Here is a 13,503-nt window from a genome sequence, read left to right on the forward strand (position 1 = left end):
TTCTGATGGTGCTGGAGTGAGAACTTTGGGATCAATCCTCTCAGATCAACCTTAATTTTATTAAAAAAATAAAGTTCTTGGGTTTATGGTGCTTACTAGTGGAGTCTGAATTGGAAATGCATTCAGAGGTAAATATGATTGCAACTTGGTGGTGTAAATTGTGTCTGTATGCTGCTAATAGGTCACAGCTAAAGGGAGCTGAGAGAACACATGATCTGGTAACCAAGCCCTGCTGAGTCAGCTACGTGCAGCCCAACTTCTGATGGTGCTGGAGTGAGAACTTTAGGTTCAAGAAAAAAATCAATCCTCTCAGATTAACCTTAATCAAAAAAATAAAGTTCTTGGGTTTATGGTGCTTACTAGTGGAGTCTGAATTGGAAATGCATTCAGAGGTAAACATGATTGCAACTTGATGGTGTAAATTGTGTCTGTATGCTGCTAATAGGTCAAAGTGTTTGGAATTTGGTAAAATTCACAGTTGGTGATGGCTTAAGAGGGGAGTCCTAAACAGGACATCAGGAGGCCATGAATTCACTTCAGGTTTTCTGTGAATTGTGTGTTTCACAGCTTTAAGAGTTAGTAAAAAGTCAAATATGTTGTTCTGGAGCTAGACATGTTTAGTCCTCTCAGACTGAGAGGATGATTAAATCTGCAGCAGCAAACATGCAACAGCAGAGTTTGGAACCATGCAAGAAATCAGCTTCCTGGTGGTGGTGTTTTCCAGAGAGAACATAGAACCATTAAGATTGGAAAAGATGTCCAAGATCATCAAGTCCAACCATCAACCCAACACTACCATGGTCAGCAAACCATTTCCTAAAGTACCATGTCTATGCAGTTTTTGAACCCCTTCAGGGATGTTGACTCCAGCACCACCCTGGGCCAAGGCCTCACCACTTTAAGCCTCATTTCAGCAAATCATGCCAGTCTAATATTGCTGAATCTGCTAGACCTCATTTTTCTCCTGTTGCAGATTGGAGTTCAGGAGTTCTGGTTTTGACAATTTCAAAGTAGTCATAAAAGTGCTTTAAAGTCTCCTTTTCTGGCAGGCTGTGAAGGAATTGCAGCTTGGGTCTGTTGTGAGTTTGAGCTGCAGATGTCCTCTGCATCTGAAATGTCAGTGTTTGGTCCCTGCTTATGGCTGACTAAGGTAGAGGGTGTCATCTTGTAATGGAATTTCTGGATGTTTTGTCAAGGCTTCCTTTAAAAACATGCAAAAATAGGAACTCCATCAAATAATATGCAGCCAAGTTAGTGTTCCAGTAGTTTGATCTGTTCCATACATGCTGTTCAGCAGTCGCCCAGATGACAGCAGGGCCTCAAGATGCAGGATAAGCAGTGTGGAAAGGAGAAAACATTCAGAAAGTTGTCCCCAGTTGAAATATGGAACTGGGTCTAGTGTAACTGGCTACTGCTCCTCTTTCTGTCTTTGAAGAGTTTTGGGCATAAGGTTGGAGTTAAGGTTGAGATGGCACTTCTGACTCTGGCTAGTCAAGTCTTTGGACGTGAGGAACCTGATTTTTCACTCGTGGTTGTCAACACTTTGGTGTTTACAGAAGTGTGCATAAAATCTGTCTGGATGCCTTTTACTGAAGTAAAAAAGCCCCACACCCTTAAGAGCTCTTTAGGGGTACAGTTTTGTAAAATGCCATTCTTGTTAGTTTGAAGGAATGAATAGTTGTGGAATTTTCAACAAATGATGTTTTGTTTTGTGAGTGGAAAAAATGTGTAGTTGCAACAGCTGCTTGTTGTCAGCCTGGAAAATAAATTCCTTCAGGTGGAGAAGGCTCAGTGCATTGAAATGCAAAGATCTACAACTTACTGGGGATTTCTCTCTTTGCAGATATATTATAAAATGTCCAATGGTTATGAAGATCACATGGCTGAAGATTGCAGGGATGATATTGGTAGGACAAATTTAATTGTGAACTACCTCCCTCAGAACATGACACAGGATGAGCTCCGGAGCCTCTTCAGCAGCATTGGCGAAGTCGAATCTGCAAAACTCATTCGGGACAAAGTTGCAGGTACAGTCCAGTGCACCAGGAACTTTTACTCTGTGTAGACTGCTCAAGAAAACACTTAATTGAATCCAAGTTAATGTAGAAATGTTTGTGTGTAATCAGTCTCCTGACATATATGCATAGAACTACAGTAATGCAAAGACTAGGTATTGAGTATTAGGAAAATAGAATACTTAAGGTTGAATTAATGACTATTTTATATATGGTTAAGAATTCTCAGTACTGTTCCTAAGTTTGAACACCACTAGACATGTCTAAAACTAGCTTTGCTATGGTCCCCAGCTTATTTATTCTTCCTACAGACTGAACAGTTTTGACTCTACCTGAGCTCTGAATATCCAAACAAGCCTTTTGATCTGTTTTTAATCAGTGAAATAAAGCTGTGGCATGTGTCTGAAACTGTGGATCTCATCACTCTCCTGGAATGTAACTTCTAAATTCTTTAAATAGAATTGTTAGTAGTAGCTTTAAAAAATGAGAGGAATGAATTGTTCACATTTGTAAAGACTTTGTTTCCTTGAAAACAAAAACTTGCTGGTGGAGCAATTTGTTCCATAAGCCATATCTTATTTAGTTGCAGAAGCTTTTTATCTGCTTTGTGAAGATGTTTTTATTCTTGCACGGTTAAAAATCTTCATTTACAAATTCTGGTTGTTATTGTTGAGAATTCACAGCATCTTGGTTTTAGTGGGAGCAGGTGGTTGTTCTGTAAACAGAAGTGCCTGTGCTGTTAACTAGCTGTGTGTGCTCCTTTGTTCTCAGCCTGCAGGTGATTGCCCTGTGGAACTTTCTGCTGCATGTGTTCACTCTTGTATTTCAGGATCCATCAATACTGATAAAATCATTATCAATCCATAAGGAGCAAGTCTGAAACTACTTCAGTGCCTGCAAAAAACTGCCTGAAGGCTGATGAAACATATCTAGTACTTTATTTTATATGCTTGAGAATAAACATGAGAATTGAGTAATTAAAAATTTCAGTATTTACTTTCAGAGTGGCTTCTCCAATTTCTGTGTCTTTAGTTTTCCTGATTTTTTTCCAGGTGGAGTTTCATGTGATAGCTGTCTGAATCTGTACTTGTTTCAGGAAGATTTTACGTATACATTCTGTAGTTACATAAAATACTGATTTCTTGGAATATTGTGATGGCTGAATACTGAGCTTCCATGTTGCTGCACAGTTTGAGATGCTCAGAAGTAGAGGTTTGCTCTGGAGGCTACTTCTGCAAAGGAATCAGACCACTTGTTTAACAATAGCAAGCCATTCATGGCTGATCCCCATCTTAGACTGACAAAATCGCCTGGGTGGGAGGTAAGGGTGTTTTAAATGGGAAGCAAGATGTGGCAGTATCTGAAGTTTGAGAGTCTACTTCCCACTGTTGGCTGTAGCACTGAATACTCTGGTAAAGTCTGGTTAACTTGAACTCAGAAATGGTCAGTGCTGACTGGTTTGGAGTCCAACACGCATGCTGATGTGCTTCAGATTTTTCATAACAATCCTATGAACAATCCCAAGTAAAATTTTTGTTGGTATTGCCTAGAAGAGCCCTTGAGTGCCTGTGGACAGAACATTCACTTTTCCTTAAAGTGATTGCAAGTGTTTAATCCTGCATGGCTACACTGGTTACACCACTTAATTTTCTTCCTACTTAATTTTCTGTTCTCTTGCAGCACTGTTGGGAGTAATTGTTGGTCTCCTCTGTGCCCACTGATAATTTCAGAGTATCAGAAACTAAGAACTGGCTTCTTTGGGAGCCTTTTAAAAGCACTGCTGTCTTTCCTCCTTTTGCTGTTCTGCCCCTTCATGTTTGCATTAAGATATTTTTGTCCTGTAAAACTCCACTCTATGTGGAGTTTGGCTGCCCCTGAAAAGAGCAATCTTGTGACAGAGTTCTGCTTTCCTTGTCCCACCACTTATGTTTTCCTGACCCTGTGTCAGACTAACAGGAAACTAGAGCTGCAGAGAACCATGTTTAGCTCCCTGACCTTGGTTTCTGTGAGGTCAGATGAGTCATAACATTGGCATGTAGGATGTAGTGGGTTTGAGCGGCCTGAACAGAAGGGAGGTAACCTCTGCTTTGGTTGGAATTAGACTTTTGAGATCTGTTTTGTTCTTTTCAGTGAAATCACAGCTTGGTGTCCCTATTATACTGTATTAAATCAAAGCATTTTGCCTTCAGAGTTGTCTTTATTGACCGTATTTGAAAGCAAGGTTTATTAATGCTTATTTTCATAAAACAATGGCTGATGTATTGGTTTTCTTCCCCCCAGTTCTCTGTTGATGAAACGTAGGGTAGAAAATGTCCTCTGCCTGGAATGCAGTTTTTAATGACTTGCTGAACTGGCCTTAGCTTTCTGGAGGCTGATCACTCTGATTCAAGAGTCAGCTTAGAAGTTTTGTTCTGTTATGTTCAGAGTGTGTATGTATATAGTTGACTTTTGTTTCAAATACAGCATGGTACTGAACAATCTTGTGCTCCATGTATTAGCTGATGCTTGTAAAATTTAGAGAAACTCTCTGGGACCACTAGACTATTTAGCCCTTGTTTTGTTACAGGAACTATAACACTGCAGGAGGACTAGAGCTCTATAGGAAGTTGAAGTAGCAGCAGCCCATAGTGTCAGTTTACATTCCTTACTATGGATTTTCTCCTCTGTGTGCACATGGATGGTAGCAGTTGGTAAAAGTGTGACTATACATTCATTCTGTTGCCTGAGACCTGGTAATGTGTTTGGTTTTTGCAGTGACTGTAGAGAGAAGCTGGTGCATGGGAGATGAACATGAGACAGAGTGCAGTGCCCCTTCAGCCCTTCCTGATCGTGCTGGGAAGACAGGATGCTGGTCCCTGCACTCACCAGTTGGTGTTGTGTTCCTGAGCACTTCCAGATGTGCCTTTGCTTGACTTACAAAGAGCAAATCAGTTCTGGGGGCTGATGGGCAAATACTGGATTGTTGCTCTGCTCACTGTACCTGTACTTGTCGTATGTCTTGGACATTCAGGACTTTCATAAGAGAACTCTTGAACTTGGATGTGGTTCTTTCTGCCATATCTGAAGACCAGCAGTAGGCATACCTTGGGACTTTGAGCCCTGGGTAGCATTAGAAGGTTGTTTCCTAATGTTGTATGGCACGGTGTCAAATCTGAGACGTAACTTTTCACTGTTGCATCTCCTGGCCTTTTGTGGTAATTGCTGAGGCTTGTGTGGAGCCATTGACCCCATTCAGTTGATGAAATTCTCTCGTCCTGTGGCTCTGGTGTATGAGGCTGAGAGCAAGGAAGAAGACTGGGGTTTTTCTGCTCCAATGACAGCCCTCTAACACTGACTTCACACATAGTGGTGCCAAACTTGTGGTGTTTATTGATAGCCACCTGTGGGTGGCTCTTGGTGCCAGGACATCTGATAGTGCACAATGTGGGTGCTTCTAATCAATAGCTGTACATTTTCTGAGAGAACCTGATTGTCTTTAGGCTGCTGTTCATGCAGGACCCTTCTGGACCAAATGCTAAAGCTAAACGTTAATTTGCCTTGGAGTCATAGAATTGTTAGGGTTGGAAAAGACCTCTAAGACTGTCAAGTCCAACCATCAACCTAACACTGCCATGACCACCAAACCATGTCCTGAAGTACCATGTCTAGTTTAGGTTTGGTTTCTCTGTCTTCCTCTTACCCTGCTGCAGTCTTGGTACTTTCACACCCAACTGCACTAAAGCTCTGAAAAGGTTGGGTTACACTTCTCCTGTGCTTAGGGCCTCGGTATGCTCTGGGGTGTCTGTTGCTCATGACACCCAAGCCCTGCTCTGAGTAGCTGCTGACAGGTTTGCTGTGTGCACCTCTCCACAGGGCTCAGTCTGGTGACAGCCCATCTGGTTAGAGAGGCATCTAACTTCTTGGGGGTTCTTGTTCCCTCCCTCACACCTCCTGTAGTGCTTGAGCAGGGAATAAGGTATCCCTGTGATACTCAGGACTTTCTGCTCTAGGGAGTCTAGGATATGATTCTTGAAACTGTGCTAAGGGCTGTGTCTGTGCCTGTCAGCTGCCAAAAGAGGTCTGTCTGCAGGCACTGGGAGGGGGCCGTGGGCTGCCTCTGCTGCCTCCATGTCCTTAGGTAAGTCTGAGCTCTGGTTGAGCTCCTTGACCAACAGCTCTCAGAGACAAAGGTATCACTCCACTCTGGCTGATAAAGGTGGAGGAGAATAGAGGTTTTGGAGTAAATTTTTAAGGTTGTGTGCAGAAACGTGGGGTCCATCTATAAAAGTGCTGTGGCTGTGGCTCGCTCGCCCTGCGAGGGCGCACACGGTGTGGTGCTTACAGCAGCAAGAACAAACTGCTCCCAGGTAGCTGGGGGTTCCTGAGGAATTCCATCTTATCTGTGTCTTTTTCTTTCCATGGTGTCTTCTCTGGAGGACTCTTCCACAGAAATCATGCTGATGAAAAAGAAATCAATGGCTGTGTCCTTACAAGCTTTTAAAGCAAAAGGGAATGAAGATTTTATTGTGCTGCTTTCAGATGCTGAGGGCATTAAGTGGCTCTCTAGCTCATGTGACAGGGTTTCTCTTATTTCACTAGGGCAGTGGACTCCAGTCTAGAAACAGAATTCTTGAGTGTTCTTCTTTTGTGGAAACTATTTAAGTATTCTCTTTGGCTGAAATTGTTTCCTTTTGCATGGAAAACAGCCATGAAATTGCTTATGCAGTTTTGTTGTTAACTGTGTAATTGGAATGCGTCATTACTCCTGGGGTTTTTTCCTGGCTTTTTAATCACATTTAGTGGTGTGTGATATCTTTAAACGTGCATACAAGAATGCCCAGCAGCAGTGGTTACCATAATGAAAAGCACAAATGGTTTGCAGGCAAATTGGCCCAATACTGAAGATGTTACCACCCATCCAGCTTTGCCAGCTTCACCTCGTTCCCTTCGTTGTAATGCTGGCTGTATAAACTACCTCAGAGGGGGCAGCTGAGCTGGAGCAAGGGTGTGGGAATACACTTCATGTAAAGGTGGTCTGGGGTTCTTTCAGTGGGTTCACAGCACTGTTAGCTGGGGCAGCAACTGGTGCAGCAGGTCCTGGGCTCAGCTTATAAATGTTCTGGGATTATCAGGAGACTTCTGGGAACCCTCTGAGGAACTGGAGTGCTTGCTGCTGCCAGCACAGGATAGCTGTAGGTGGCCTTGACTTTGAGCAAGTTGATCTGAGCTCTGTCAGGTGTACTTGACCAAAGGGAGGTTGCAGCTTTTGTTCCAGTTGAGCCCTGCCTGAGAGTCAGGGACCTTTTTAGCTGTTGCTTAGGACAGGTCCAGCCTAGAGCACAGCTCCCAGAGTGCTGCCAGCAGGCATAGCAGCTCAGGTGGGGACCATGGGCCGTTGCCATCGGCTGTGTGTGCTCGGGAATGGTGGTGCCATGCTGTGTGGCCTCCAGCAGTCAGCTCATTTGTGGCTATCACTGTAACATCAGAGGCTGTGACAGAAGAAGAGGGTGGAGCTGGGCAGGACTGCTGCAGGGTGTGCCTGGGGCCTCTCCTGTGGGCTGGGTGGGGAGCTGTGTGGGTGATGCTGCAGGAGATGTGCACTGCTGGAGGACCTGTCGCCAAGTGAAGGACCTGTGGTTGAATTGAAAACCAGTCTCTGACATTGGTGAGCAGCAGCACAAAGTCCAGCTGAAGGCAAGTCACTGATGAGGTACCCAAAAGTTTGATATCGAGGCCAATTCTGTTTAAAGATTTTGTTCATGACCTGGATGATGGGACAGATTGCACCCTCAGCAAGTCTGCAGCTGGTACCAAACTGGGAGGAGTGGCTGGTACACCAGGAGGTTGTGTTCAGAGGGACCTTGACAGTGTTCTCAGAAGGTTTTAAGGCAGGGCTGGCATAATAAAGAATGACTTCCTACTGTTTTAGGGTGGTGGGTATCCTTTTATGCTACCTGGAGACACTGAGGGAGTTAAATCATGCTTTTAGTATCTCTCCTCATCATACAGAGGCAAAGTCAGAAAGGCCAACACAGATGTACCAGCCCTTCTGTGAAGTGCTCTGCTTTACAAAAGCTGACATCTTCACTTTGCCTTCTTTTCCCTCATCAAGCTATAAAAATGAACCATATAGGCTCATTTTCACAGTCTTAGCTGTTCTCTAATATTTATCAACATGTTTTTAGTGGGAGTTATTGCTCCACACCTTCTTTAAATACTTTTCATTCTCTTCCAACAGCAGCTCTATGTTTCTGCAGGGTAACAATTTAGTTCAGAGCTTAACTCAGAACATTTGCTGTGTTGTAATATTTGTAGCTCAATAAGTGTCATGTGAAAGCTGAATTTTCTTCCTAAGGAGATGGGGGACATGGGTTTTTCAGCCCTCAGCCTCTTGAATAGTCAGGTTTCTATTCCAACCACAGATGAACAAAATCTGTTCTGAAGTTTAAAGGAATGAGATCTTGCAATAAGTAGGCAAGGCCTTTTCCTCCAGAGACATTGAGGAAATCAGCCTGTAGTATTCATGCACAGTTTTGGGCCTGGTGTTTTCCTGTGTTCACTTCACAAATCCTTTTCACTTCACAGCATCTAGGATGCTGGCAATTCATCTGGAAAAAGGACCCTGGAGCAACTTAAATCTCCATAGAAAAATGTTCAGGAAATGAGAAAAGAAAAAAAAAAATCTGGGAGAACATATAGAAATAAGTATGGGGAAGGATTTCATTAAATGGAACTAATTACTAAAAATATGAACCCTTTGGCTTTCACATTTAAAGCTATCACTTACTGCATATGGTCAGATTTTTAAAATATTGTGCAGATGGTGAGATCCCTGGAAGCTGTCTCTGCAAAGAACAGGCTTATGTCAGGTTAGTGTTGTAGCTTTTGACTTCTCTTTCTGAAGAAGTGTCTGTTTGAATTACTTGTAGTCATGTTTTTTTGTCGAGGCAATTCCCATTTATTTTGCAAATGGAGGAGAGGCCACTTTTGTAATTTGTAACATTTTCCTGGGTTGTGACAAGGTCAAGCTTTCCAAACTGGTTAAATGTGATTTTTGCCTTTAAAGTTCCATAAATGACAGCATTGATCATTTGGGCACGGAACAGGAGGAGGCTTGTGTCCTGGCTGTAGAGCCAAATGAAGCAGTGAGGACACAGTCTGTATTTAAAAACTGAGAAGTGAATTGAAGAATTTAAAGGTAGTTATCATCAAAACTAGGTGTTTTCTTTGTTTATGACTTGCCTAGTCATAAACTGTGCTGAAGCTGATGTGGGTCACTGTGGGAGAAAGGTGCTGAGCTGTTCCATTGGCATTGACCAGAGAGGTGTTTAAAGGACAAATAGAGTGGAGATGTTTAAATAATAAACCCATGAGGGTTGTGCTCTGAAGGGTATTCCAGAGCATGGCCCAGTGCTCCCTGGTGGGGTGTTGGTCTCACTGATCCAGCCCTGCTCCAGGATGCTGCTTCCAGGTGTTGCCCAAGCCCCGGGAGGCTGAGCTCTGCCCCAGCCTGGTGCAGGGGTGGCTGTGTGGGGTTTCTGCAGGGCTAAGGGTAGCTCAAGACAGCAGCTGGGACTGAACTGGAGATGAAGCAGAGCTGTAAAAAGTAATTCAGAATGAGTAATTGTAGCTTAAAGTTATTCAGGGGGAAAAAGAACAAACAAAAAACCAGCAACAAACTTGCTTCTCTTTTCCCAATTCTATTTTCTTATTCTACACTCTTGTATATAGAATTTGGAATATTTTTTGGGACAAAGTGAAAACGATTATTTTTAAGATTAACAGCAGAGATTTTAAGATATTAAGATGAAAGATTGCAGCACCTGTACTAAAAATACTGTACTTAGTTCTGTCTCAAGCAGCATATTTGTTAATTGTCTGGGACTTTGGTGGTCACGGTACAAGCGAGAAGGGACGGATGTGTTGGGAGAACAAAGCAGCTCCCCAGTGTCCCCAGTGACAGCAGGTGTAAGGGCACTGCTGGAGGAGGACAACTGGGGTCTTGGGGGCTGTTCAGGAAGTGGCCAGTTTTGAAGATCAATGACTAAATACTTCAGATGTTCACGTGCAAAAATCCATTTTGACAAAAGTCCTTCAAGAAGCTGCTTTCCTTTTTCTTTGGAAGGACACCTTGTCTTGTGAAAACAAACTGCCAAGGGGGTAACAAGTAGCAACTGCTTGTCTCCAAAGGTGAGCCAAGCAGTGCAGGTTAGAAAACATCAGGTTCTGAAGCTGGCATTTAGCATATTAAAGTGAAGAGGTGGTTAAAAGTTATGATGTGTACCAGATGTAATGTTGGGCTGAAGGACATGAGGAGGAGCCAGGAACAAGTGTCATCTCCTGAGGCCTGTGCATAAAAAAATGACAGAGGAAAACTAGTGGAAACGTACAGAAATTAGTTTTCACTCCATTAAAAATAGACAGTGAGAGTGGGTGCTCCCAAAAATGTGACAGGATAACTGATCTGCTGAAAATTGTCAGTCTGTGTTCCTTGCCAGGTAGCAGCTTTGGTAGTTCCAGGCTTTGGTGTAAGGGCTACACTAGAAATAAACTCAAAAGCTGGGAAGCTGTCTGGCAGAGAAGGACCTGGTGGACAGCTGGCTGGACATGAGCCAGGAGGATGTCCAGGTGGCCAAGAAGGCCACCAGCATCCTGGCCTGGGTCACAAACTGTGTGTTAGGCTGGAGCAGGGAAGGGATTGTGCCCCTGGACTCAGCACTGGGGAGGCCACAGCTTGAGGACTGGGCTCAGTTTTGGACACCACAGGATAAGAAGGGCGATGAGGGGCTGGAGTGGGTCCAGAGAAGGGCAGTGGGGCTGGTGAGGGGTCTGGGGAACATGGCTGGTGAGGAGCAGCTGAGGGACCTGGGAGTGTTCAGTCTGGAGAAGAGGAGGCTCAGGGGAGAACTTACTGCTCTCTACAGCTCCCTGACAGGAGGTTGGAGTGAAGTGGGTGTTGGGCTCTTCTCCCAGGTTACAAGTGAGAGGACAGGAGGTGATGGGCTGAAGTTACACCAGGGGAGGTTTCAGTTGGATCTGAGGCAGAATTTCTCTCCTGGCAGAGTGGTGAGGGGTTGGCCCAGGCTGCCCAGGGAGGTGCTGGAGTCCCCAGCCCTGGAGGCATTAAAAAACCATGTAGATATGGCACCTGGGGACATGGTTTAGTGGTCATAGTAGCGTTGGGTGATGGTTTGACTTGATGTTTGAGGTCTTTTCCAATCTTTATGATTCTGTGATCCTGAAATTTAGGGAGAAAATCCTGGGAGAAGGAAAGTATGATTCTTTACCTTCTCTAAACCTTTCATTAATAATTGATTCTGTTACCTCCCTACTTGGATTAAGGGTGCATATAGGCTGTCTTAATACAAAAAGACCAGGTTAACATAGTGTTGAGTTCCTTGGTCTGTCGTTTGGGATCATAGGTGGACTTTCAAGGGGCTGTAGTCTAGCCTCTTGCTCAGAGCAGAGTCAGCTGTGAGGTCAGACCAGGTTATTCAGGACTTCATTCCATCTGGGCTTATAAACCTCCACGTGCTCCACTCATGGAGCATCTCAGTGGCCCTTTGCTGAGCTCACCCCAGTCTATTGGTATCTTTCCTGCATTGTGGAACATTAAAAATCAGGTGCAGAATTCTAGGTGTGGTCTAGTGAGTGTTGAGTAAAGGAGGGTGATCTCTTCCTTCTGCCCTGGCTCTTCTGACATTGGTACAGTGCAGGATGCTGTTAACCTCTGGCATGGTGCACTGCTGGGTCATGCTCACCTTGCTCCCCTCCATCATTCCTGGTCCTTTTCCCCAGAGCTGCTCTCCAGCCAGTAAGTGCCCAAGGCTGTGCTGTTCCCAGAGTTATTTCCTTCCTGTGATGTGTCCTTGCTGCATTTCATAAGGTGCCTCTTGGCCCATTCCTGCACCCCTCTGAGTGGCAGCCCTGCCTTCCAGTGTGTTAACAGTTTCCTCCAGATCTTGGGTCATCTCCAGCCTGGTGAGAGTGCAGTTCCATCACCTCCAGGTCACGGGTGAAGAGTTAGCAGGTCCCAGGATAGGTCCCTGTAAGAACTCCACTTGCTGCAGGTGTACATGTGGAGGGTGGGTGGGCATTGATCTCTTTCCTCTTTCTGAGGATGGATGTGGCATCTGCCTTCTTGCAGTTATTGGTCATGGAAATAGGAAGAAGTCCCCATTTAAAGGTGATAGCAGTTTTGGCAGGGCCATCAGCCTGTTGTCTCAACACCTTTTAGAAAGAGCCCATCTTGTCCCATGGACTCACATGGGTTGGTTTCTCTAAGTCAATCAGTCCCTGGATTGATATTCATGTACTGACCCATCTGCTAAGTGCAGAGGCCTGTCAGGCTTTTTTGGTGAAGCCTGAGGCAGGGAATCCATGCAGTGCCCTGTCCCCACGTCACACACCCTGTTCCACAGCCATCCAGCACCTCCCTTCTCCAGCCCTGTGCTGCTCAGAGCCCAGCAGCAGCTGCCCCTGTCCCCCAGAGTTACAGGGGTGGTACCACAGAGAGCCCACAGGGCTGAGCACTCTTCATCTGTGTCCATCCCCTGCAACCACAGAGTCCCTGCTTTGGGTTCTGCTTTTTCAGCACACTGTTGTGTGCTCTTTGGAGCTGATGCTTTGCACACATATTTAAGCTGTCTGGTTATCAATTGCAGCACATCTTGTAAAGCTAAACAAAACCCAAAAGCCTCTCTCTGTGTCACCCCATCTTCCCAGGAGTGACACTGGAGGAGATCTGTTCCATCCTCCTGGGTTTCAGAGAATGGGCTTTTTAAATCTAATCTCACTGTTTCCCAGTTCAGAAAAAAGAAATCTAAACAAAAATTCTTTAATCCTGAGGTTCTCTGACATAACAGGAGCCAGGTTTAAATTTATTGAGCAGAATAGGATGAGGAGAATCTGTGTTAGCTGCTTTCGAGGGGGGCAGGTAGGTCTGTAGTGGAGTGGGAAATAAGTAGTAGCTCTTATCTTGTGTTAGATTCCCCAGGGAAACTGGAGTTGTCAGTAGCAGGAGGGGAATAAGAAACAAGCTAGAAGCAGGAGCAGTGTCTGGGGAAGCTGGGAAAGGAAGCAAGGACAGGGACAGAAAGCCAAGTGATGCACAGAAAGCAAATGAGTGCTCTCTTTCATGAAAGGGCTTTTTATCATGGCAACAAAACTAGATTCTTTCCTCTGGAGTGTAGTAGTTTGCTTAAATCTAAATTTTATGGTCTATTCATCCAGATAAGGATCTACTTGTTTCCTTTTTTTCCTCCTTTATCTCTCGAGTACATTTGCATTTGTGTATGCCAGCTGGTTTTAAAGGTTTTCTAATTACTGTCCACAGAAGTAGTTTGAGAACTGTTAATTACTGCCTTCTTCTGCATGGTAGGTTTCTAATATTCATGATAAAGCAAGAAACTTGTCTCCTTGCCTGGGGTAAAGATGTGATATTAGGACTGTAAAGTCAAGTTACACTGATGCAATTTAAGGGGAAAGTCTGTGTTCTGGGGCTTTTTGT

At 44.4% G+C, this 13,503-nt stretch overlaps 1 protein-coding gene across 1 annotated transcript in view; it reads left to right on the plus strand.

Annotated features, from left to right (window-relative positions):
- Positions 1 to 1,846: 1,846 nt before the first annotated feature.
- The window catches only part of LOC103779656 (ELAV-like protein 1), a gene marked incomplete at its 3' end in the record, with an annotated part of 15,387 nt that continues 3,730 nt past the window's right edge, over positions 1,847 to 13,503 (plus strand). Inside the window, exon 1 of the mRNA XM_008947299.1 lies at positions 1,847 to 2,027. Within this exon, the coding sequence (XP_008945547.1) occupies positions 1,856 to 2,027 (172 nt within the window). The remainder of the gene's footprint in view (positions 2,028 to 13,503) is intronic.

The sequence above is a fragment of the Merops nubicus genome, unplaced genomic scaffold, assembly GCF_000691845.1.
Source record: "Merops nubicus isolate BGI_N331 unplaced genomic scaffold, ASM69184v1 scaffold18129, whole genome shotgun sequence".
NCBI lineage: Eukaryota > Metazoa > Chordata > Aves > Coraciiformes > Meropidae > Merops > Merops nubicus.